This window comes from Cupressus sempervirens, chromosome 11, assembly GCF_028749045.1.
Source record: "Cupressus sempervirens isolate cs-2001-9-10 chromosome 11, ASM2874904v1, whole genome shotgun sequence".
In the NCBI taxonomy this organism is placed as follows: domain Eukaryota; kingdom Viridiplantae; phylum Streptophyta; class Pinopsida; order Cupressales; family Cupressaceae; genus Cupressus; species Cupressus sempervirens.
Window position 1 is genome coordinate 649,432,237 of NC_143128.1, and position 27,312 is coordinate 649,459,548.

The 27,312-nt window shown below is 34.4% G+C and overlaps 1 protein-coding gene across 2 annotated transcripts in view; it reads right to left on the bottom strand.

Annotated features, from left to right (window-relative positions):
* HDH (histidinol dehydrogenase) overlaps nt 1-24,844 on the bottom strand; it is a 58,181-nt gene extending 33,337 nt beyond the window's left edge. Inside the window, exons 1-9 of one of the 2 annotated variants that reach the window (XM_089811357.1) lie at nt 24,495-24,844; nt 24,289-24,410; nt 24,102-24,154; nt 22,395-22,467; nt 1,947-2,048; nt 1,697-1,798; nt 1,492-1,563; nt 1,310-1,372; nt 1,122-1,163 (exon numbers count right to left, since the gene is read on the bottom strand). In XM_089811357.1, the coding sequence (XP_089667483.1) occupies nt 1,122-1,163; nt 1,310-1,372; nt 1,492-1,563; nt 1,697-1,798; nt 1,947-2,048; nt 22,395-22,467; nt 24,102-24,154; nt 24,289-24,410; nt 24,495-24,612 (747 nt within the window). In that variant the 5' untranslated portion in view covers nt 24,613-24,844. Of the gene's footprint in view, nt 1-1,121; nt 1,164-1,309; nt 1,373-1,491; nt 1,564-1,696; nt 1,799-1,946; nt 2,049-22,394; nt 22,468-24,101; nt 24,155-24,288; nt 24,420-24,494 lie in introns of both variants that reach the window. The other variant, XM_089811355.1, reaches the window with a different exon arrangement.
* Between the last annotated feature and the right edge of the window lie 2,468 nt (nt 24,845-27,312).

A 27,312-nucleotide genomic window follows, 5' to 3' on the forward strand; every position in this document is an offset into this window, starting at 1 on the left:
CCCATATATAATTGATATATAAAATAATATAAGATCAATACATATACCCCATTAATTGGTTAAGAGCTAAAGAAATGGCTTGGAAGATAGCATGTGTACAAAGCTACCCAATGGATTCCTGAAAATTAACTTCAACACTGCTTTGAAAGAGAAACATAGTTGGACTGGTGTGGATGATGTTTTCAGAGATGATCAAGAGAAATTTGTGAGAGCATTGTTTATTAGAGGCATCTCTACCAATAATGTGGCAGAATGGTTGCTTGTAGTTAAAGGTCTCAACCTGGCTAGAGAGTTAAGTTGTAGGCAGTTGAGTGTGGAAGGGGACTCTTCACTTGTCCCAATCGGAAGTCAAAATCATATCTTAATGAAGCTATTCCCATTTGCAATAACATTGAGGATGTTTTTTTTTTCCACTCACTACCTTCATGAACTGAAATCATATCTTAATGAAGCTATTCCCATTTGCAATAACATTGAGGACGTTTTTTTTTCCACTCACTACCTTCATGAACTGAACGAAGCAGTGAATCTGCTAGCTGATTATGTTGTCAACTCAACTCGTTTCTCATGTTTTCTGCTGATCATATTGAGGTTTGGGAAGGATTGAAAAAAGAATTAAATTATTATGGAATTGCCACCATAAGCCATTCAAACTGCTGACTATGTGGGCCAGGGGCCCCACCTTCAGGAATTGAAATCTTTCCCCTTCTTTGTCAAGGCTTCAGTACCAATTATAAAAATTGGAAAATTTCATTAGCAGAGAGAAAGATCTCACTGAATATAGATGTCTGAATCTCTGTGTTCTATTAAAATCGCAAAAAAAAAACTGTGATACACTTTTGGTAACAATCAATTAAATTGAATAAGCTAAGGAACCTTATAAGTATAGGATTTGTTCCCAATGAGATCTCAAACTTTTGATGTCTAAAATTTCAATACTGACTACTTAGTCTAAATTGTAAATTCCATAATAAAGGTGGTTATGATCACACAATAAAGGTGGTTATGATTCCAATTACATTTCTTATTAAAATTTCATTAATCTTGTACAATTATCTTGCATCATTTCTAGGATGAACTTGGTAAAATGCACATAAATATTACTTGATCCATCAACATACCTTTGGACATGAAGCAGTACCCCAGCCCATAGCCGCAACTGCCTGCCTCCAAGAAAAGTAAAAAATTAGATACAGGAAAAGGTTGAAGATTATTTTAATTAAAAATAGATCACAATATATCCATCAAATGACAAGATTAGAAATAATCATGATGAAAGCAGTGAAGCGGAATAAGCAAGTAGACATACCTGTGCACCACCAGCTTTTAGTATGTGAGTGACTCCAGATTTCTTTGCACAATAAAGCACTTCCTGCATGTCAAATAGATGGTTCAGTGTCAGGCAGTTTATTAATCAAACTAAATCCCATTGAAGGTAATCTGGCTCTAATGAGTCAATGAACTAATTTTCTTTTTAACAAGCAAGCATACCTTGCAAATAGAACCGTCAGGCCTTGGAGGAGTTGCAAGTACAATAGTTCTACAGCCTGCGAGCTTTGCAGGCTGCGACAAACAAAAACATATAATGGGAATAGAATCTTGGGATGCCAGTACAGTCTAGTAAAACTTAGCAGAACAGCAGATTTGTTTTGCAAGTAACAGCAAATTCAAAACCACTCCAAAGTTCGATTCATACCACAGCCAGCATTAAAGCTGTTGAAGGTAGGACTGCAGTTCCACCTGGCACATAAAGACCCACTGCATATATACTCCTAGCAACTCGTTTACACTGTACGCCCTGCAGAGAATTAATGGCGCATCATATCCAGTACAGTTTGATCATCTAAGCTACCACATAAAACAAAATTATTTGGCATTATAGTATAGTATTGAAAAATTGTCTACTAATAGTAAAAAATGGTTGATTTTCATAATAAAGATCTTACTTTCATGTTCTCAACAACTTGTTCGGGAATCCGTTGAGCATCATGAAAGGCCCATATATTTTCATAAGCTACGTCAAAGGCTTCTTGTACAGCTGGGTCAAGCTGCAGATAGTGAAAAATTTCACACATCAGATATTTGAAAAGTTCAATCTGTTATGTTGTTAAAGATTTTCATTAAGCAAGCAGTTTTTCAAGTGTACTTTGACTCTGGCTTCTTTAAGCCTGAACCAATATTTAGTCCACAAAGTCCTACCAAATTAGATTTACTTATTCAATTTGTTAAGATAAACTCATCTCTGTATTAAACAAGCAATCCAATGAATAGACTGAAAATGTAATCTGTTGGCAGTAGAATACCAATTCAACTCATCTCAACCAATGAATTAAGAGTAGCCCAAGGACTTCATCTGCCAGTTTTTGTCAAATAGCTATAGCCTAAGGTAACAATCCATAGTTTCATGTAAGGCTCTCTCCTAGCACATGATGTGACCATGTAAGGATTTCCAGTTAGTAATATGCATTAAACAAGTTTGTAGCTCAAAATACATCAGTTTTAAGAACCAGGCATGGATTTATCACTAATTTTACACCTGTGCATCCCATTTTGTTCATCAGAATAGAAGCTGTTGCAATCCAAACTTGTAAATTTGTATTGTCATACCCAGGGAAATGGAACTTATTTTATAGAACATCTGGATTTTCAGGAGAAACTTAAGAGAAATATAAAAAGATACATAGAGAAACCTCCCATGTCGCAAAACCCACCGTCCCCGTCCCCTAGCCATTTCAGGGATGAGGGGACAGCCACCTGCCATCACCGATGCCATCCCAACCATCTTAAATGCTAGGAAACGTCCCCTGTATTTAGGGATGGCTAGGCATCCCTGAAATGGCTATGGGACATCCAAGGCATGGTGGACCTAAACAAGGGACGTTTCCTGGCATTGAAAAATAAAAAGTATTTTTTTATTTAATTTTGTTTGCTTCTATACCTTCATATGAGAATCAAAACAGCTATTCTGATTTCAAATGTATCAGAATCTATTACCCGAGGATATGTCCCCGGCCTGAAAAACTTCGTCCTTCTATCAGAGATGTTTCCATGATGAAGGGTCAGCTAGGGGACATCCCCACCCCATCCCAAATTTTCAAAAAAATGATAGGGGATGTCCTGGAAACTCGGGGACATCACTAAAAATTAGGGGGCATGGCTGTACGTCCCAATGACAGTTGGGGATGCCTAGGAAGTTCCGGGAATGGATAGGCATCCCCAATGGGATAGGTTGCATCTGCACTTAAACACATTTTTCTTTTTTAATATTAAAGTGGGCCCCTCCTTGTAGATTTGCTCTATTTGCTTAGTATTGTGCGGTAGTTAATTCTTGCTATTTGGGGTCCCCTTATTAGTAATTGTCAACATTACAGTAAGAATCATAAAATTAAGAATGTTGTCACAGTCATGCTACATGCCCATAATCATATGAAAAAATTGTTTGCAAGGTTATGGGAAAGTACGAAGAGTGCATTACAGAACTATCAGTGCTAGGCTGGTTTTGTGTTGATTTGGGTCCTTTGTGGAAGATCTGGTGAATATTGGAGGTCGCATCATGGTGACATCTTGCTGTTACAAACCTATATCATGATCAGAACAGTATAGATGACCTGTTTGTATTAATATTAGTCCACTTACAATGAATTCAAGGTGTAGTTTCAGGGGTGTAACGCTGTAACCCCAATTGGTGTAGAGTGAAAAGAACTTTGGAAGACATATTCTTCATCCAATATCTGTAGCAGCACTTTTAGAATCAATGTCAAACCTGCAGGTTATTGATCTTGTTACCATTGACAATGAATTTCAAAGTATGTTCTTGGGTGTATTTCAATTTTGTATGTTATTATTTTAATATTACATGCATAGTAACAATGAATGAATGAAAGAGGATTTTAATGATGTCCACAAGACCATAGAGTCTAAGGGACCGTGGGATCACAGCCTTACACCAACTCCAAAAAAATATCATTTGCATATTTTCAGAGCAAAACCCTTGCCTCTTCTGTCTTTTCTTCTCTGTGACAAGTTCTTGCATGCAGGTGTTGTTCGGGTTTTGTGGATTTGTATTGCTCAAATCATTCAAATTTCTCTATATGTTTTAAGATTTCCCTATACTTAAGTAGTTCTCCCCTAGCGAAGCAAAAAAAATTGTCGTCTTGGAAACTTGGGGTAGCACTGAAATATAGCTAAGTTGTTGGTTCAAATTCAGGGACGGATTCGGATTCAAGTTTGGGTTCACAGGTTCAGGCAAAAAAATAAAATTCCATTTGGGGTCGTGGGGTAAAATAAGAGACAACATTTAGGAGTGGGCTTTACTACCAATGTGATTCCCAATTATTCAATATATATTTCAATTTGGTGTGATATTTTAAATCACCTTTGTGTTAGATTTGGATTAATTCCATTGCTATTGATATTTAGTGTCACATGTTTTATTTTATTGATGGTGAGCTTGAATATATATGTGTGTGTGTGTGTGTGTGTGAGTTGTACCATTTAATTTTAAATTATATCAACTAGCAATTTACTAATGGTAGTGTTATACCATTTTGGTTGATTGCATCTTATAATGGTACCATTAGTAAAGTGCAATTTGATATAATATATACACAAATTAATGAAGGCTCATCTTGGCTTAAATCGTGGTTTGTGTGTGTGTATATATATAGTTGTACCAAAATAAAATAATATAATTTTTAGTGTTTTTAACGCACTTTTTTGCCTCATGGGTTATGGCTCCTTGTGGGTCCTTGAGGGTCCGCGACAAGTTTGGGTAGGGTCTGAACGCAAACTGTGGATCCTTGTGGGTTCGCGAATCAACGGACCCACAGTCTGTGGCGCGGACCTGGTCAATGTTAATTTCTTAAATCCAGTATCTAGGTAAATAGATCAGATCTAGATTTACACAACTAGCTTTATTTAACGGAATAAAGCAACAAAAAACTAGAAACACAAAACACATTCATACACAGTTCATATGCTCTTCAATCAGTTCATATTCAAAATAACTTCAGAACTTACAAGAGCTCCCAGTACATAGGAAAATGGCTCTGAAACAAGTTACAAACAAAACAACAAACCTGAAATATACTTAGTATTGCTACCTTCTCCTTTGTTGTTAACTATTGTAAACTTTCTTTTTTCTACCCTACTGAAAATCAGAAATCTCTTCTATGATTTTCTCTCTCTATGTCCTTGAGAAAGATTATTGAATTCTTAGCTTTCTTTTATAACAGCAGTTGGGAAAAGTAGAGTCCTACTTGAAGTCTTCTTCCATAAAGTAGATTCCTACTTGAAGTATACTTCTATGCTAAGTTACCGATGCTAGCTCTGATGCGGGTGCGGGGTGCTGATGCGCAAATTTTTTTGGGGAGGATTTTGGATAAATTTAGATGCGTCCATATATAAATATTTATTTTTTTGAAAAAAAATAAATATATATATGTATGTATGTATGTATGTATAGTATATGCTATAATTTATGTATGCAAAGAAATGCAAGAAATATACAAAAATAAACCATTCCAAGCATGATACTTCACCACTGATAGTTCAAATTGAAATAACAGTAATGTCTAATTAGTAAATTACTCAAGTTCAAGATTCCAATGCAATTTGAATTAAAAAATCAAAACATAGTTCATGGTTCAATGTTGATCAATCAAGAGTCAAGGCTCAAGATTCACAAATCAAATTCAGTCAGTCAAAATCATAAGGATTCTCAAAAAAAAACAACATCTCATCATCTTCTTCTGTAGCAAGACTTGTATGTTCATTTGAACCAAACATGGTTCTAGTTGTGCTAGATGGACATGCCATGATGTTATCAACATCATCATTTGTCATCACAATAAGATCCCGAAGTGTTGTATCCAAGTTTGCACATTCACGGGCTACATCCCAAAGCTTGGTTGACACTTGTATCCATCCTCCTTACGTGACAAAAGACACAAGTTGGTATGTATATAAACCAAGTCCTCAGCTTTCTTTGAGCCCAACCGGTTGCGCTTCACTGAAAGGATATAGGAGTATGTACTCCAATTCCGTTCAACAATAAAAGAACTTGCAACCTAAATAGTGTTTATAAAATTAAACATACAAATGAAAAGCAAATTAAAGAATGTTAAACACTAAATTGTAGAATACAATTGTTAAATCAAAAATAAATGAAAACTTACTTATGAGAGGATCTTGATTGCAAGAGTTTGTATATTCTTGAATGGTTGACCATACATGTACCACCATGTAATAGCGCCCATGTCATTTTGGTCCTTTATTGCATATGGAGTAAGTTTTGATCATGAAAAAAATAAGCCAAATTCTAGCCTCACCTTTTTGTGCATTTCATCATCTGGGAACAGTCTTGCAAATGCAATGTAGCACCCCATAGCCACTTCTTCATCCGCATATGGTGCAACTCTATCCAACATAGCAAGTATTTTCTAGCTATAGTACCTTGGAGATAAGGCATATGCAAGGAGGTGCAATGAGGTAGTCATCTTCTCCCAACGATGATGAATGATTGCCTCCACCTTATTGCACAAGACTTCACAATCAATGGGGCTAGTCTCATGTGCTTGTTTGGAAAGTTTTATCTTTTCTACCATGGTGTCCATGCCATCATACACATTCCCCAAGCACGATGCATCTGCATCAGTAAAGTGTAGCATAGTCATGATAGGCTCGGTGAAATCCAATAAAAATTGCACACCACCCCACCAATGCTCATCCAAGATCATACCCCTTACCTTCAAGGCTCTCTCTAAATTTGAAGCCTTCCATACGCCCCACTGGTTACAAATAACCATTTGGCTCAATGGTGTTCACACCTTGAGGAGTCGTCTCATGACAACAATATGAGATGCAAATCTAGTCTCAACAACCTAAGCAAGTTGACAATATGACAGCAAATATAAAGCAAAGTTATAAACAAGTAATAATTAGATAATTGAACATGAATATAAAACTTATTCAAAATAAATAAATAAATGAAACTAACTAATTAAATTTTATAATTTACCTTCAACAACTCCAACTTGGACAATATCTGAATATGGATTGTGACGTGTGGTTTGTCACAAACATCTGTATCTCCTCTCCCTTTGGGTATATTTGCTTCACCCAATCTATTTGGGTGCCAAATTTGTTGCATGACCAAGTTCAAAGAGTGTATTGTACATGGTGTCCACAAAATATGGTCATATCAAGACTCAACCAAAGCACCTCCACCCTTACAATTCTTGGAAGAATTCCCTGTGACCACCTAGACCACATTCTCACTGCCCACCATCTTTATTGCTTCAATGAGAATTTTAGAAATGAATTGTGAATCCTTAACGTGTCTTTTACAATCAATCACCATCAAAAACATTGCCCCTTTGAGAGACATTGCAATCACATTAATTAATGGTTAGTTTCTTGTGTCTTTCCATCCATCAGATACAATAGTTATACCGGTAATTTTCCAAGAAGTCCTAATTGGTTGAAGAGCTTTGTCTATAGAAATCTTTTCCTTTTGCAAAAGAGTAGTATGCACTTTTTCAAACCCAGCACTAATGTAATCAGCTGGCACTTTAAGGATGGTTTTGACCATTTCCTTCCAATATAGCAATCTTACTAAATTGAAAGGAAGACCATTGGCATAAAGACAATGTGCAATTGCTTCATCAGCAAGCTCTCTTGCCTCTATTTTGAATGCTTGATCCAACGGACCTCTTTTGTGGGTAATAACTTCTACTTCTTCATCTTCCTCTGGCAGTTCCAAGAATGGATGTTTGGAGGATGCAACATGATTAGTGGGCACATTCACTTTGCTCTTTGTGGATGAAGGTTTATACAAACTTGTTTTTGATTTGCTCACTAAACGATCAACAACTTCTTGTTCTTTTATAAATTCGGCTAACTGTGCATCGCTCATGCTTTTTTCCATCATTGTTTCTCTTGCACAATGCTATTCATTTACCAATAGGGCCCATAAAGTGAGCTCTGACCGAAGAATATGAGTTGTTGAATGGTTTACTATGACATACATTGCATTTCCAATGTATGACCCACCTCTTGAAACCTATGATAATCTTGTGGCGTGTCTCCATAATGGAGATGCTACATCAATATTGAAGTTATCACTTTGTTCACACCTTGCCCTGCTGCTGAACTTTGACTACCAATAGTGGTCATTCTTGCACAATACAAAATATGAATCTAATAAGAAAATTTAAAAAATTAATTTAGAAATATTTAAATAAACTATGAAAATCAAACATACAAGATTAAATATAAGATACAAAAATACTAAAAAAAGATAGCTAAACTTGTTCCTTCATTTCTTTAAAAAAAATAAGGAAAAAACTTGAAAAATTCAAAGAACATATTAAAAAAAAGCATTAAAAAAGTTCATGAAATGGATCAAACACTTACCTTAGATGCTTAGACATCTTTTGTAGAAGCTATTAAACACCATACGAGTGATCATCTTCAAAAATAATGACCTTGCATAAAAAATGTCAAAATAGAGACCAAATGAGAAGAGAGCCCAGCAACAAACAAAATGAGAAGAATGAGCAATGAATGGCCTCTTTTAGGATTGTTTTAGAGTTTTGGGGCAAAAAGGAGCAAAAATATAATTTAAAAAATCAATTGAACACATGTTTTATAAGTCAAGTGAATGGGCACTCAAAAAGTTTGGATGCTCTCCAGATGCACCCGGATGCTCTCTAGATTCTCTCTGGATGCTCTCTAATGCATCTCACGCACATCTATAGGCAAAGAAAGCGCTTCTTGCTAGCATCCGTGTAGACTCCAAATGCATCTGCGCATCGTGACACATCCAACTGAATCCTAGGCGCATCGGTATCTTAGCTTCTATAAAGCAAAGTCCTACTTGAAGTCTATGTACATAGAAAACTACTTGAAGTCTACTTCCATAAAGTAGAGTCCAACTTGAACTCTTCTTCTTAGGTGACTAACTTAATTAGTTAGGTGGATAAAGTAGTCTTTCTTGAATTCTACTTCCTCAAACTAGAGTCCTACTTGAACTCTACTTCTAACTTGCCTTTCTGAGCTACAATTATCAACACTCCCTCTTAGTGAGGAAGGCATTCACCACCACTCCAAGCTTGTCTCAAAAGAAAACAAGCTTCCCTTTTACCATGGGTTTGGTATGTCTACAACTTGTTCATCAATCAAAATATACTGAAGCTTAATTGCCCCCTTCATGACCTTGTCTTTGATGAAATGATATATGATATCAATGTGTTTTGACCTATCATGAAACATTGAATTCTCTGAGAGATTTATGCAACTCTGACTATCACAAATAATCACAGTAGGCTCCAAATCCTGATCAAATAAACTTGTAAGTACCTTATGATGCCAAATTGGCTGCCATGTGCTCAACTTTGACTGAACTAAGTGCTATTGAGGTTTGCTTCCTACTGAACTAGGAATCATGGCTGACCCTAAACTAAAACACCACCCTAAAGTACTCTTCCAATTTGTATCACTCCTTGCTCAATCCGAATCAAAATACCCTTGCAACTTTACCCCGTCACCACAAAGGTATTGCAAAGCATACTCCTTTGTGCACAGCAAATATCTAAGCACATGCTTTACTGCAATCCAATGAACCTGCCTTGGCTCTACCATATATTGACTCAAGGTGTTTATAGCAAAACAAATGTTTGGTCGAGTGTTGATGAGATACATCAATGAGCCACTTAATTGCCTGTATTGTCTGGAATCTGCCAATTCTGACTTTGAACAATCAACCTTCTTCAAGTTGGTTACCATTGGAGAAGCCATTGATCTACCATTCTCCATCTTGAATCTCTTAACATTCTGCAGTGTATACTTCCCTTGTCCAAGGAAGATCTCTCTCGATCTTTGCCAAACCTCAAGTCCCAAAAAGTAATGCATCAACCCAATGTCCTTCATCTCAAATTTTGTTACCAAATTTGACTTGTACTCAACGATCAACTTCTTTGCCCTTGTAAGAATTAAGTCATCCACATAGAGCACCAAGATGAGGATCTCTGATCCAACTAGTATTAAGTATAGGTTAAAATCTGCCTCACTCTTGGTAAAGCCCATGCTTTGCAAATAGTTGTCGATCCTGGAGTACCTTGCGCTCAGGGGTTGTTTGAATCCATACAAGGCTTTCTTAAGTACGCATACATGTGACTCTCTGTCATGTCCTCAAACCCCTGTTGTCTTCACATCCATCAAGTGAATCCTCCACCCAAACTCTAAAGTAATGGATGTAACAGCTTGGATGGAAGAATATCTAGCAACAAAATCAAAGGTCTCCTCATAGTCTACTCCCTCTTTATGAGAGAATCCTCTAGCCACAAATCTTGCTTTATAATTCACACTACCATCTACTACATGTTTGATTTTGAGCAACCATCTAGAAGTCACTACCGACTTCCCCACTGGTCTTTGCACACATTCCCAAACATCATTCTTCACGATGGAGTTAAGCTCCTCCACCATGGCATCTCTCCACACCTGTTGGCTAGTTGCTTCCTCAAAGCTAGAAGGCTTTGAGTCTACGATGTTGGTCATCAAGGCCATATACATCGGAGACTTCTACGGAGGCCTACTCTCCCTAGATGTGGTTCTAGGAGCCTCAACATGTTCCCAAGCATCTCGCAAGGTCTTCTCAAACCATTTGGGCCTCCTAACTAATTCAAAAGGGGTTAATTGTCCTTCTCTTACAGATTGGCCCTTTGTGTTAAAAGTTTGTGAACACTTCTCACCTTTTGAATCCTCTTGCAACATATCCTCTACAACTGTGGGTGGATCATGAGATTTCTTGGAGGCCATTTTTTTTCAAAACTTGACATCCTTGCTCACAATTATCCTCCAGTGTGCTGGTATAAAGGCCCTGTAGGCTTTTGACTCTTCACTGTATCCCACAAGAACGCCCTTTTCACCTAAGGACTCCAACTTTGTCCTTTTCTTCATACGCACATGAATATAGATTGGACAACCAAAAATCCTAAGATGTCCCATCTCAGGTTTAATCCCTATAAATGCCTCCTTTGGGTCTTGTCCTCTAAAACCTTGTGAGGGCTCCTATTTTGTAAATATACAGCTATGGTGCATGCTTCTGCCTATAGAAACGGTGGCAAACTCTGATCATGGATCATGACCTTCACAAAACTGATGATAGATCTGTTCTTCCTCTCTCCAACCCCATTCTGTTACGGATTATAAGCAATTGTCTTCTCGCTCTTGATTCCTACATCCTTGAAGAAAACTTTGAATTCATTTGAGGTATACTCACCCCCATTGTCTAATCTCAGCACCTTGATCTTCTTCCTTACTAGATTCTCCACTTGAGCTTTGAACTCCTTGAATAGATTGAAGGCCTCATCTTTGGTCTCCATGAAGTAGATCCAGGTCTTCCTCGAGAAATCATCAATGAAGGTGACATAATAGGATGTCACCATTTATTGATGCCACTCACATAGGCCTACAAACATCGGAATGTATTAGATCCAAAATCTCTTTGGATCAAGTTTCACTGGTGGGAAATGAAGCTTTGACATTTTTGGCAAGAGCACAACCTTTACATACTCCTCGTTGCTCTAGACTAAACTCTAGAAGTCCAGTGACCATCTCTCTCAATAAAAGTAGTGCTTTGTGATGCAAGTGCCCCATCCTCTTATGCCACAACTCACACAAGCTCTCACTGTTATGCACCAATTGTTGAATGGAGTTACCTTGTAGCCTATATAAGTTGCCTTCCATGACTCCAATCCTCGTCGCTATGTCTGGATTGGCTCCCTTTGGGCAGATAAACACTTGCCCTTTCTGGAAGGTGATTGTGTAACCTTTGTCCTCCATGACTAAGATGGACAACAAGATTTTCTTCGAACCAAGTACATGCAACACTTCCTGAGCATCAATTGATCCTCTTTACTCAAGTTGGAACCTCACGATTCCTTGTCCCTTAACTGCATACAAGGCATCATTGCCAAGCTCTATAGTGGTCCCTCAGTCATACTCAGAAAGTTGACTGAACAACTCTCATGCTTCAGTCATGTGACAGGACGCACCACTGTCCAAGTACCAAGCACTTCTAACCATAGTGTTGGTAGAAAGGCAGGCTAAAAGGGAAAAATCGTTCTCAAACTTTGTTGTAAATTCACTCAATTGAGTCTCTGTTGTTGTTGCTGTTGCTACTTGTTGTGTCTTCCCTATGCCTTTTCTTCTTCTTTGGACACTAAGAAGCATAGCAACCTTGCTTATTGCAAACAAAGCACTTGATTTTGCTTAAGTCTTTCTTCTTTCAAGATGATGTCCTCCATAATTGTTACCTTTTTTGGTGAAAGATTTCACTTTGCTTTTTTAGTCTTGGTGATGAGGGCCAAGTTTTCATCACCGTCTCCTTGCTTGTTCGATCTAAACTCCTCTCGAGTCTCCTCTTGAATACAATCATCCCATAGCCTCTGCTAATCTGGAATGTTTTCTCGAGCACAAATTCCCTTCACAAATGGTTCCCATGGCTTGATGAAACCATTTGGAGCTACATTCACTAGCTCTGCATCCAAGATCTTTTCTCCAACTGTTGCAAGTTGATCATGGATCTATGTGATTCTCACAAGGTAATTGGTAACATTATTAGATTTGGTCATCTGAGATTCTCGAAGCTTGTCCTTCAGAACCATCCTCTAGTTCATATTGTCACTTTAAAAGAGACCAAGGCATTAAACATTGGTGCAAGAGCACCAACATAAAGTATTTAGGTCAAAGTTTTATATAAAGTATTTAGGTCAAGTTTTATGTATTTAGGTCAAGTTTTATGCATGAGCCGACTTGATAAATTTATCTTGATTTCGTAATTAGGATAAGATAATTTTCTTGGGATTTGTACAGATCATTGTGGGGTCATTCTTCCCCATTCTATACTAATCTAGAATTTTCTATTTTGCAATAATCTAGAATTTTTCGTAGACCGTCTTAGCAAGTATAAGTAGAGTCTTAGGTTTAGGTTTAGGTCAGGGCTTGAGAGCAAAGTTTCTGGAAACAAAGTTACGAAGAGAAGAAATCTGCAGGAAGAGCTAATGTATGTACGGTTCATTTGATAAATTAAATAGAAGAATTTTATAATCTGTCTCTTGTTGGTGCTAGTTCCTATTGCTATTGTGTTTGCTTCCGTTGTGTTTTACCTCTGCATCAAACATGTCCTTGGCTTTCGTCGTTTCTGCTATATGCAAAATCAAGTGATCCTTTACAACATCTAGAATCACCCTTTGTCCTTCAGTGTCCTTATCCTATGTTGCCTAAAGTGCAAGATCTGTTTGTAGTGGAAGAACCCTTTCTACATTCTCCAACAAGTCTTGCCCTTTGAGAAGCATTGACTCTTGCCTTCGAAAAAGTTTGAAACCCCATCTAGCTTGTCCTCAAACCAGAGACTATTGGCTGTCATATTTGTCTTGTGTTTTTCTTTTAGAGCTTATAGCTCTGATACCATGTTAATTTCTTAAATCCAGTGTCTAGGTAAATAGATCAGTTCTAGATTTACACTAATAGATTTATTTAACAAACAAAAGCAGCAGAAAACTAGAAAAGCAAAACACATTCATGCACAGTTCATATGCTCTTCAATCAGTTCATCGTTCAAAATAACTTCAGAACTTACAAGAGCTCCCATTACATGGGAAAATGGCTCTGAAACAAGTTACAAACAAAACAGCAAACCTAGAATATACTTGGTATTACTATCTTCTCCTTCGTTGTTAACTGCTGTAAACTTTCTTCTTTCTGCCCACTATAAATCAGAAACTCTCTCTCTCTCTCTCTCTCTCTCTCTCTCTCTCTCTATGTCCTTAAGAAAGATTATTGAATTCTATTTTAACCCTTAGCTTCACTTTATAACAGTAGGTGGGAAAAGTGGAGTCCTACTTGAAGTATACTTTTATAAAGTAGAGTCCTACTTGAAGTCTACTTCCATAAAGTAGAGTCCTAGTTGAACTCTCCTTCTTAGGTGACTACTTTAATTAGTTAGGTGACTAAGAATAGTCCCACTTGAATTCTACTTCCTCAAACTAGAGTCCTACTTGGACTCTACTTCTAACTTACCTTTCTGAGTTACAATTATCAACAGCCCAGACCCCCACGGACCCACAATCTATGGCGAAGACCCTACCCGAACTAGCCACAAACCCACCACGAATCTGGACCCGAGAAGGACTTGGACCCAAACTCGGACCTAGCTAGCAAGGTCGAGCCCTACAACTTAGAAATATAGTCAATGAAATACACAATTAGAAGTTACATCTGTTTAATTTTCTGAGTCATGCAAAGTCCAAGTCTCAATACTAAGCATGAAAACTTTCATTCCTGAATTTTGAAATTAAACAGATGCACTTTATATTTCTTTGTATGATTGTACTTTATTTGCTTTGAAAATGTTTACTATTTGGCATTGATCATAGTAGCCAACATTGGATGGTTCATTTTTGCCAAAGGGGTATGGTAAATCAGATGGATTTCTATTAGAATATTATAATGTTTGTTTAATGGTCATCTTAGTTACTGTAACAAACAGATTTTCATAACAAAACAGAGATGATCAATAATGAATTTTTCCCAACAAAATATTGAACAAATAACTGAATTCCTTTTCATGGGATATTAATTGCTTTTAACTACCATCGCTTGACTGAAATAACCTAGCTCAACTAAATTAACTATATAATAACTATAATAATGATTAATTGAAATAACCAAGCTCAACTAAATTAACTATATCAATGATCAATTGAAACAATGATTAATTGAAATAACCAAGCTCAACTAAATTAACTATATCAATGATCAACTGAAACAATGATTAACTATAATAACTATAATAACGATTAACTGAAAATAACTGTAACAATGATCAACTGTAATAACTATAATAACGATTAATTGATATAACTGTATCAATGATCAACTATAATAACTGGAATAATGATTTACTATCTTTCAATACATACAAGTAAAGTAAATGCTCAACATGAAAAGAAGAAGAACATACAAGTAATATCCAGTGAGTCTTTAGTTCGTTGTGCAAGCCTCGACTTTCAGTAAGAGGAGAAGCATTGACTTAGGCTTAACCTCCCAACGTCGAACCATACTTATCCCCACACAATCTATTGAATTAAAAAGGCCCTCCCTACCTCGAGATCGGCCTTGGGATACTTTTAGTCCAACCACCTGAGCATTCTGGTGTTTAGAATGTCTGCACAGTTATAAACAGACATGTCTGAATAACTGGCTCCACTGACATCAAGTGATCATAGATGGAAAACATGCCTTAAAACGACCTTGGCCAAGGTTTTTTGATGGGTTCATTGACTTGATCACCACCACTCGACTTGACAACAAGGGAACAACAATATGTAGGAGCATGAGCTATTTAATAAAATTATTTTAAATTTATTGCATTATATCTGACTTTTATTTCTATGTCATTGCAGATTCCATCTCACCTCTTCACCTTTTCCATGGCTATACAGCCGGTGAGTCCTACGTGCTCGGATCTCAGAGCAATCGGCTTTGTCCGTTGATTCTCAGCTGATTCATGAATATTATATGTTTCCAGCTTATCACAATCTGTGATTTGAAGAATGTATTCTTTAAGACTTGCAAAAATTATCATTTGAATTCTAATCTTCAGTGGCATAATAAATCATGATTTCATAACATGGTTACTTGGCTTTTATTTGCCATAAATAATTCTAACTTAGAGAATGTCTAACCTATGATATTAAGCAAGATAATTTGCCTCATGATATAAGTTGTAGCTTATTGCTATATATATCGGACTGTTGTAACAACTGGTAAGAAATCATATTGCAATGTTTGAATCTTTGGTTAACCACATAACCTGGAATAATCTGAAGGGAAGAATGGAGTCTTGCTGGTGCTCAACAACCCGCCTCAGAAAAGATCTTGAACGCTAGTTTCCATTATGAATGTTGCTCACAATTTCAGCAAAACTTCTATATAACCAGGAATCATGGAAGGGAAGCAATGCAATGGTTACTAATTGACAGAGCTATCGGATGCTATGATAAACATGGAAGTCAGGTGCTTGGAAATGGAAATATGAATGTCTTTTGCCTCTCTCGACTTCTTAATATTAAGAGATAATATGTCTCTTTGGTGCCACTTTATTATAAAGAAAATAATATTATGGTGCCACTTTGTTCTTATATCTATGTGTACGTACATAGGTATATATTATAATGATGTGGATAAAAGATCAATCAAAAACCTTTGAGGTACGTATTATTTTTAATTAAATTAATTTATGTTTTAAATTGTTTATTTAATAGCTCAAGCGGGTCCTTCCATTGTATCCTAAAGTTCAAGTCGCTAGGTCCTTATCAAGGCAATTTAAAGTCACACCTGTCAACCTAATGACTGGACTACGCTAGTATCCCATTCTGTTGATCCTGTTTAGAAATGTTTCCCCCCTTCATCTTCTCCTACAATCACCCGTGCAATATTTCCACAATAATAAGTAGTTTCATAATAACATTTAATATAAATAAAGAATTTAATTATTAACCATAATTCCAAAATCAAGTATCTGCTAAACATCACATGACAAATAATGGATAACGACCATCTTCATTAAACAGTTAATATAATGAATACAACGGATATAAATAACTGCCTACTTCACATGATTATGAAAGAAAAAATCCGTTCAGTCTAACCGCTATGAATAAATTTAAAATTAGGACCAAATTTGGGATGTAACATTTACTCTTCAATTTATAAGTAGTTTCTACTTTTCTCTTTAGTTCATGATTGTTTCTTTTAGAAACATCATCTTTGTAAATCTATATAAGGAGCTTTCATCTCTTTCGTTTAATACAACTACACCAACATCGATTTAACATAACATGGTATCAGAGCGGGTCGATGGAATTTCATAAAATTTGACTAATTTTTTAAGAAAAATTCAAGCCTCTTTTGATCTGGAATATTTTCTTGAAATTTGTTCTTTCAAGTTTTTGAAATAAAAATCATTAAGAGGTATTTTATGAAATTTTTGTGGTTCATCTTTGAAGATTTTTGCTGAAAATCTCAAGCTTGGTTGAGGGTTGTCATCGTTGATTTGGGCAAAAGTCTACGATTTTCAAAGCTTGCATGTATCTGCAAATGAGTTGCATACTCTTGCATGTTTCTTGCATGTTCTCACATGCCCTTTCATTTATTGTTTTACCATGTGTTTAGCTGCATGAAGATTTTTGTAATGGGTTTTCATAATTTTTTCCCTCCAAGAAAATTTTTTGATCTTATAATTCGCAAAGTCGCATGGGATTTCTTTGTTGGTTTATGATTTTTTCCTCAAAAATTATCTAGTGGGTTTATAACTTTTCCTCAAAAATTATCTGTTGGATTTTACTGTTTTCCCTCTTAATTAAGCTTTGTATTCACTAATCCATGTCTTGGATTATGTTTTCTGTTTTTGATTGATTTTTCACCTCAAGAATCGTGTTTGGTTTTTATGATTTTTCTCCTAAAAAATTGTGGTTTTTTGTATTTTTTTTTTGGGGCATCATGCTCATCTACAAAGTTTGGAGGGTTTGTCGATATCTCCTCAAAATCATGCTAGTTGTTCTTAGTGTTTGTCTTTGTCTCCAAGGAAGAGTAGCTTCATTATCCAACACCGGGTTTGATGTTTTTGTGATGATTTCTGGTCAAATGTTTTGCTGATTTTGGGAGGGTTAGTGGCAAACTCATCTCAGTGGCAAGGTCAATGGTAGGCTCGTCTCTTTTTGCAAAGCTTTCTGAAGAAGGGGCACCCTTCTTTGTTCTTTTCTGGATGGATTTTGGCTTCTTGGTCATTTACATTTTGCAAATCTAGGGAGGGCCTCTGCAAGTGCAAAATGTTTTGAAGAATTTGTGACCAAAAGACAACAGTTAGACAATGACCATTAAAGGAGTGTATTAGAATATTATAATGTTTCTTTAATGGTCATCTTAGTTACTCTTTAGCTTATTAAGTAGTTTCTATTTTTGCCGTTACTTCACGATAATTTCTTTTAGAAACATCGTCTTTGTAAATCTATATAGGGACCTTTCATCTCCTCTTTTTAATACAGCTACAGCAACATTGATTTATCATAACAATTTAAGTCTTTGGATAGTGATAGCCAAATAGTTTCGTGAACTATTGTATTTTGATATTCAAGACTTCTAGATAAATGTTTGAGAGCTTTGGATATAAATACTTTGTGGATTTTCGTATGTTTGGGAGTAGTGTTATAAGTTATAACACTATATTGAAATTTATTATGCTGTATACTACCATCCCCTGGTATCTCCTAAAAATGGCCCTCTAGGAAACGTCCCGGAAACATGTCCCATGTCGTCCCCCCAACCCCCCATAGAACATAGGAAATATAGTTCAAGACCTCTTTCAACAAAACATTAAAAATTCAAAATCCTGTTCAGTCAATACAAGAAAAAACCCTTGCCTTTCATGACAAGAAGTTACACAAGGAAGAACATTTCACCAGACCTTAAAACTTTTTATTAACCATCAGTATTGCTCAGTGTTAATGTGTGGTAGCTTCAGTTGGATAAACCTATGAGATATAGTTATATATGTGTTTATTATTATATGAGATAAATTAATATAATAATAATATATATAACTATGGTTGTATATTAATCATAAATTAATATAATAATAATACATAACAATGGTTATATTTATTATAATATTAATTATTAATTAACAAATAGATATGTCCCTTAAAGGGACATGTCTATTCATGTCTTACTCTTATTTATTTGAGGAAAGCTGCCTTTGAAAAATATATACCAATTCAGGCAATGCAAGTACATTTGCAGCGATCCGAAAACATCAACATGGTATCAGAGCAGGATTGCAAATGTATGGAAAAGAAGAAATGATCTCAGATTGTATGCCAATGATGTCATTGGGATCAGCAAGCTATGTGGGGCAATTTCTGATTACTGACTCGAAATCTCCACTACACTTCTTGAAGGCTAAATGTAGCCGAGTCAGTGCTTAACTGTGACGTCGAGCAAATTTTTTGAAAATGCTCAGTGAGGAGAGGGTCAATGCCAAATTTTTTTATTATTCTTGGCATGCAATTTCTGATCACATTCCAATATTAGATCATTGTTTGTAATCTCTACATGCGTTGGAATTTCAAGGTTAGATGTCATTCAATCTGTATTGAATATGGTTCCAACTTGTAGACATTGCCAAGCTGGAGATATTGTGCATATTCAACCCATGTTTCATCTAATGTCTACAAAAGGCTGCTTAGGGAATGTCGCAAAACAGGTATCATTGTTGGCTCGATGAGAGATGTTGAATCACCAAGGAGGCAATATCATCGTCATGATGTGGGGTAATATCTCAGAACTCCTGTGTTTCAAGGCCATCTACTTGAAGCAAAGAAGAATGAAGTATTTGTGTGGAAAGGACCGGGCAATTGGAGCAGTAAATTTCAAGAAGAATACTTGGCATCCCATCAGGTGATGTGAGACATATGAACGTTAAAGTCTGCAACAAGCATGATTGGCCCTGTCAGATTAACATAAAATACCAGGGCAGAAGAAATGTATTCTTGTATATATCTCAATACAAATTACTCTAACTCTGCAAGTCGTGCGTAAATATTATGTATTTTATAGAAAGTATTTTGAATCTCGATGAAGGGGGGCGCGTAAATTGCTTTCTGACAGTGATACATTGCTTTGGATTGGTCTTTCAATATGGGGAAGTAGAGTATCGATAGTGCTCATCTTTTCTAGTCGACGATGTCTTGTGAAATTAAATATTATAGAGACTGATAACACCAAAGGCGAGAAGTTGCGTGAGCGTTAAAATGAAGGTGTCTGTGATTCAGATGGAGATCATGGATTTGATGCTTGAAGCCAAAGTATAGAGATAAATGATTTCCAATGCCAAGTCAAGAGGCACATAAATCCCTAAAATTTGCACATAAGGTAATAAATTATATCATTATTATTTATTGATAAATTTCTAATCATGAATGGTAATAAATTTTTGGTGGACTATTAAGAGAGCATGGAGTCTCACGGATTATGTAAGGTAATGTATTTCTTTTATATTATAATTATTATAATATATCTATTTTAAATTTATGATATTTAATAATTTAATATAATATTTATTAAATATAAAGAGAATCATTGTGGGAGTATGAATGGTAAAGTTTGATTATTTTATTATCTTAGTTCCTTTATTGAAAATATAAAATGAAGAGTTACGTTAGAATTGTTTATGCTGTTGTTGGTAATAAACATGAGTTAAATTAGTGACATTTTAATTAATGTTAACATTCTTATTTACATTTTTATATGAGTTATTTGCCTTGATCTTTTCCTACGAGAATGTTCTTGCAGGTTTCAGAGGGAGAAGACTGAGGATGCTATTTGGTTAACCTTCAGTGAACCCTATCTTATTGATTAAGAGAGAGTAGACCATGCTCAAATGGTTTCTCTAAAGATCATAAGTTATCATAGTCATGAGGACTATGACCATGTGGCTTTTGTATGGGCCTATCCCCTGTGTGCATCATGAGGAAGTGACGACTTCTAAATGATTATCACTTGTATAGGAAAAATTGTTGTAAAGTGACATCCTTACAATAACTTGTAGCATGATTCATTTTTGTGAAGGTGTTTCATGTAAGGGCCTTATCTTGTAAATCAAACAACTAGGCGGTTGATATCATTAATTTGATTATCTACAAGTTGTTTGTATAGATATATTTTCGGTACTTGGTGTATATCATGCCCTGATATTTTGATAGGCCATTACCACACTGAGCATTTGGTGATCATCATTAAGTTGATGTTTCTGATAGGCCATTGCTTTTGAGAGATTGGTGAATATCATGAAATTGATATTCTTGTAGGCCAAACTCTCATGTGTTACAATGTTTTATATTTGACATTGAGTAAAAGAAGTCTTCTGATCAAAGACCTCTTATATGTGTTTACCCCACTAATCTAAGAGGGAGTGTTAATGTATAGATTAGTTAGAGAGTTATTCTTAACTCTTATAATTATACTTAAGTCATCTAATATATGTGATATCTAAACGTTTTGAGTAAGTGGTGAATATCATTAAAATTCTGGGAGGCCAATACTCTTGATATCAAATGTGATATCTAAACTTTGTTTTGAGTAATTGATAAATATCATATGTTGATATTCTGAAGATCAATACTCTTGATATCGTATGTGATATTAATGATGGAAAACCTCTAAGATATTACCAATGGTGTAATATTTGTCTTGTGTTTATCCTCCCTTGCTAAGAGGGAGTGTTAATGTGTGGTAGCTTCAGTTGGATAAACCTATGAGATATAGTTATATATGTATTTATTATTATATGAGATAAATTAATATAATAATAATATATATAACTATGGTTATATATTAATCATAAATTAATATAATAATAATACATAACAATAGTTATATTTATTATAATATTAATTATTAATTAACAAATAGATATGTCCCTTAAAGGGACATGTCTATTCATGTCTTACTCTTATTTATTTGAGGAAAGCTGCCTTTGAAAAATATATACCAATTCAGGCAATACAAGTACATTTGCAGTGATCCGAAAACATCAACACTCAGTCATACCCAAAAAATTTATTGACTAATTTAATATAGCATAATCCTTTTAATTTTTTGAGAAACGCCAATACATGCAGTTCAGTTGTGACCTACAATTGAGCAATCGAATTATCCATTTTAATGATGAAGGTTGCAATACTTAACTCTATTATCCTACTGATAAAAGGCAATTGCCCCAAAAAATTAAAATGGATACAGCTAGCTAAGAAGCAAAACAGCACAAACCCAACATGAAACACAAAAAAGGCACATAAACATTTGCCAACCTACCAGACTAAATTAATGAATCTATTCCACGGACCACCCTTATGGTAAGATCATCCTTAACTCAGTATTTACCACAAATCCATAAGTAAGGTTGAACTTCAGAGGATCTTCAATAGAAAAATACAATTTCAATAGCTCAATCGTACAATAGGATAAACCAATCACAACTCATGACTAATAGTAATTAACCACCCATGTTATGCTCCATGGCCTGATATACTGCTGTGAATCAAGGCTCCATGCAACAGAGAACATTGCAATATCATCAGTTCATTGAAGACTACGATACCAAAGGAACATGCAAACATATAACATCTGGCAACAGTACATAACATTTGAATAAAACTTAATTATTCGACATTGCATCACAAAAATGAAACCCAAGTGTACAGATTCACAGAATTTATCAGAAAAAAAGAAACTCAACCATACTAGAATCTATGTCAAAAATTCCTTACCTCGGGATCCGGCAGGTCAGCAACACATTCCACAATCTTATCCAATTTAACACCATCAAATTTGGTAGTGAACCTGTAAATTCATGAAAAAGTACAATATTTGGTAGCATGCCCACAAAAAAACAACTGAAATATTGAATCGATTTTAAGAAATCATAGGCTTGTTCTTAGTAGACATCAGGATTAAATAATAAACCATCTCTCGGTAAAGGCACAAAGATTTTTGAGGATATTTTAGTTAAAATCAATTGAAAACATGGGCCTCCCTAGGACAGAATTTGATATGCCACAAACCCAGCGGAGAATTATTCTGTCCTTAGGGAAACCTGCAGTGTGATATATTTCCTGTTCAGCATGATAATATTGATCACATGCTAGTCACCAGCAAATGGTGTGATGGCACAGGTTTTCAAAACATTAAGTCAAATGTTTTATGGATATTTGGTTAAATCTCAGAATGTTACCAGGCATCTTAATGATTGCTGGAAACTTAGCCTTTCTTCTAGCCTGTGGTTTAAAATTCTTAAGCATCTTTGGTGTAGTATTCCGGAATCGTAATATGCCTGCTTTACATGGTTGCTCTTGTTGTATAAATTACCTTGGTCTTTTCTTTCCTCCAATTTGAACTTTTGTCTTCTTTGTAGGGTTCCTAAGACCGTAAAGCATTTCCTTCTATGTTTTTGCCGCCAGAGAGGTCTGGCTTTTATTCTTTGCTGGTTTGATGGAGTGGGGTTTTCGGGGCAACTTAACTTGGCATGAGATTCTTTTTGGTTAGGTAACCGATTTAGATAATTCGTTTAACTTGCTTTGGCTTATTCTTTCCACGGAGATTATGTAAATCAAGAAAATAGGACTGGTTACAGGACAGACAAGGGAGCTTACATTCAAGAAGACTCTATTCCAATGTATTTCTATGCAGATTTCTATTTCGTTGGAGAGTTCTTAGGACAAATTTCACAAAATGGTGTACTCTAATCCGGTGGAGAATAAAAGAGCTGAGGCCAGGTTGGAGAGACAATGGCCCTATGCAAAGGAAAGCAATTCTCTTTCTAAGATACTATTTGTCCTCTGAAAAAAGATATAGCAAAAAATCCTCGTATGAGGCAATAGAAGATCAGGGCATTCGTCGGCATGACTATGCAATTCAAGTACTGAGACCGGATGGCATTTTTTCTGAGTTTCATCCACCTATAGAGTGGAGCGAATTTGATACATAAGCTGATAGCTTCATTGTTTGAAGGAACTATAAGTATAAATACAGGGGTGCTGTTTCAGATTGCTCTTCACTGTCCTTTGAAGGAATTCTGATTACTGTGGCTTTTAAATCATGTATTGTTCTTACTCCTCTATACTCTGCACTTGTAGACATTGATTGGCTTTATGTTGTATTAAGCATTGCTAAATCTGTAATTCCTCCTTCAGTGACCATGCGTTGTCTGCAAATTCTTCTTATGAGATCCTGCGTGGCTTGTTGCTCCTCCCTCAGTGACCCTGCGTGGTCTTTGGTTCTGTTACTAAAATCATGTAGTTTCCACAGTCCATCAAGTTAGATACAAGCATTTCTAGATTAAACTGTGTAGTTTTTCATCATCAACATTTCAGATCATCACCACCAGAATGAAGCAATAACTAGTGAACTGTTACTGTATTTCTTGGTTGTCTATTATCAAGTATGGAAATAAAAAATCTTAAAGTAGAAACGCATACTCTCTAACAGCAGCGTCCCCTCTCTTCCGAACATCCTCAACAATTGGGCTAACCTGGGTAAACATATCCAAAGTCTCGTGTCACCGAATTGTGCATGAACACAGTTGTGAGAGCTACGCATACCATTTGTGACAGAAAGAGCCCTAGTTAAGGCTTAGGGTTTAACGTTCAGTAAGGAAAAATGTACCACGCCAAGAATTGAAGTAAAGTCGATACGAGGGCGAGCCTTGAGATCATGAAGCTCCGAAGACTGCAGATCTGACAGCCTGTATGTCTTCATTGTCGACCTGGGGAGCTCAGTCTTTGCGCCTGCACAACCTAGGTTATTTGTATGATTTGAACTCCTTGTCGAAAGTAAAAAAAACAGATTTTTTCCTAAGAAACATTATTTACCTGCAGAAAAGCGAATACTGAGCTTCTTTTTCCTCCTTGTACTGATCAATGGATGCTTAAGCGGCAAAACTTGCTGGGCAGAGGGACAACTTCCTAGCAAGCTCTTGCCGAGGTTCATTACTCTCTATAACGAGTTAATGCACTCACCGCCGATTCAAACCCTGAGTGATGATGCGTAACAAGACATTAGAGGAAAGATTTACACTGAATATATGTTGAAGGTTTATCGAGTAAACGAAATATTTACTAGCAATCGCAATGGGTAGGCCAAAGAGGTGACCAGAGACAACTAGAGGAAATGTATGTTGGTTTTTCATATATATGTCAAGTATATTGATACAAAGATAAATGTGAAGATGGAAAGTGATATGGAAGGAAGTAGAGAGGTACAGGAAGATTTCAATAATGAAAATCATAATTTTTAACACAATGCGTTAGTGCCTAACACATAATGGTTGTAGAGATGTAGATGAGTGAGAATCTAAATTAACATTAGAAATGCATTAACTTTTGTTTAGAAATGTACTTGTGATTTGATAAGATTGCTCATATTTTGTCGTTAAATTTTTATTTTAGAAATGAGCTTGTGATCTAATAGAGATAAATAACAATATACAACAATAACAACATAAACATATATGTAGAAGAAAAAAGGATAGATAATATAGAGTAGGAAGAGAAAGATAAAATAGTAAGATAGAGTGATACCAACATAAGTTGTGTGTCTGAGAGAGAATTAAATATAATTATTTTTCTTAATAAAACAAATAGTCAAAATAAAATCATGGTTATAATAAAGAATTAAAATATATTACATTTTAATTAATGAAACTAAGAATTTAATTTTGATATTAAAACTCACATTTCTATAAGGAAAAATGAAATGTATTGAAATATAACAATATTTTATAAGTAAAACTAATTGTTTAATTTTACACAATTAGAAAAGGTTTACTATTTAATGTTTAAGTAATTTTTAATTATGAAATAATATTTATATAATTTAATATGTACATTTGTAAATAATAAATAGATGTAATACATATAAATTTGATGTTGATGAATAAATATGATGTAATAAATAAGAAATAAAATATAATTATTTAATTTTAATACATAGTTTATAAAAATTTAATAATAATGTATATATCTTTTAAAATTGAATTATTTCTCTTTTGTGGTTATTTCTTTAGTATGTTTTTTGATATAAAATATAATTATTAATTTAATATTAAAATATATATTTAAGTTTTAAATGTATTTAAACTAAATGATAAATTGTTTAAATAAAAAATATTAATAATAATAAATAATATAATTAAAAAATTGAAACACTTATCAATTATACATATTACAAACACTATTATAAAATATAACTAAAAAATAATATTATTTTATTTATTTTTATAAAAGTAAAATAATAGTAATAATTTAACTACTTTTATTAAAAAAGAAAAATTTTTTAAAAATTAGAAATTCAAATACAAAGATATAACATATTGAAATTATATTAAAAATACATATTTATTAGTTTTATATATATATATAGAAGTATAATTTGAACTTATGCATTACATGAAGTTTTAGGAACAAGTTATATCAAATAGTCGAAAATAAACATCAATGTAAAACTAATAATAAATATATTTAAAATAAGAAATTAAAAATATTCAATAGTTTGTGATAATTAATATTGATTAGACATGTTGTATGAGGTGGAAGATAAAATGATTGAAAAAATAAAATCTTATCAACTTGTCACACATGTGGAAAATATAAAGTTATAATTAATACATTCATTAATGCAAGATGAAGTTAGAAAATATTTGTATTTTTTGTTGAAGAAAATTAATTTTCTCCCCCACCAAAAATAGTATGGACCAATAGAATGGATGAAAAATATGATCTATAAATTAATGAAAAATTAGAAAAAGACAAACATTTGAGATCTCATATAATCTTAAAAATTCTTAGATTTGATTGGTTAGTGTTAATGTCATATTTGAATTGACATGAATGCATAAGTATTCCTGCATTGGCAAGAACTAATAATGAATTTAATAAACATTTTATTTATCAAATTATTAAATAATTAACTAAAAGTAAATCTTTATATTTTATTTTCAGAATTAAAATATTAATAAAATATGTATTTTAAATTTATATAATATATTCTAAATAATATTAATGCTAGTGGAAAAGTAAATATAATATTAAAATGTGAAGCATTATTATAAACATATACGTAATTCAATTTTTTTAAAGATTCTCTTTATAAAAGTCTAATTTATTTATTTATTTTATTAATGTAATATATATTAGTATTATATTTTAAGTACATTTATTTTGAGATAGTTACTTTAGATAGTAATGAAAATATTTCACAAATAGAAAACACGACCACAAGTGAAAGACAATGAACTATCAAGATGACTTTCACCACTCAATAGTTCCCTTGAGTAGCACAAGAACATGGAAAAACATAAAATCAATGACAAATAAGACAAAGCAAAGTAAAAGACCATGAACCATCTCAACCACTCTCATTGCTTAATAATATCCTTGAGTAGTGTAGGAACATGGTGTCCAAATGAAATCAATGAAAGATAAGACTTACTAACCAAGCAAGCCAACAACCAATCAAATATAATTATCACAGTTGATAATTTGATAATAATGATCAATTTGTTTGGTTTCAGGAAGGACACATTATGTATATAAGACACATGATAAATAATGGTTGTGTCTAATTTCGGGAAGGACACATCTTGTATAAGAAAAATGAGAATAATTGGACAAAGGCCAAATACAACAAACT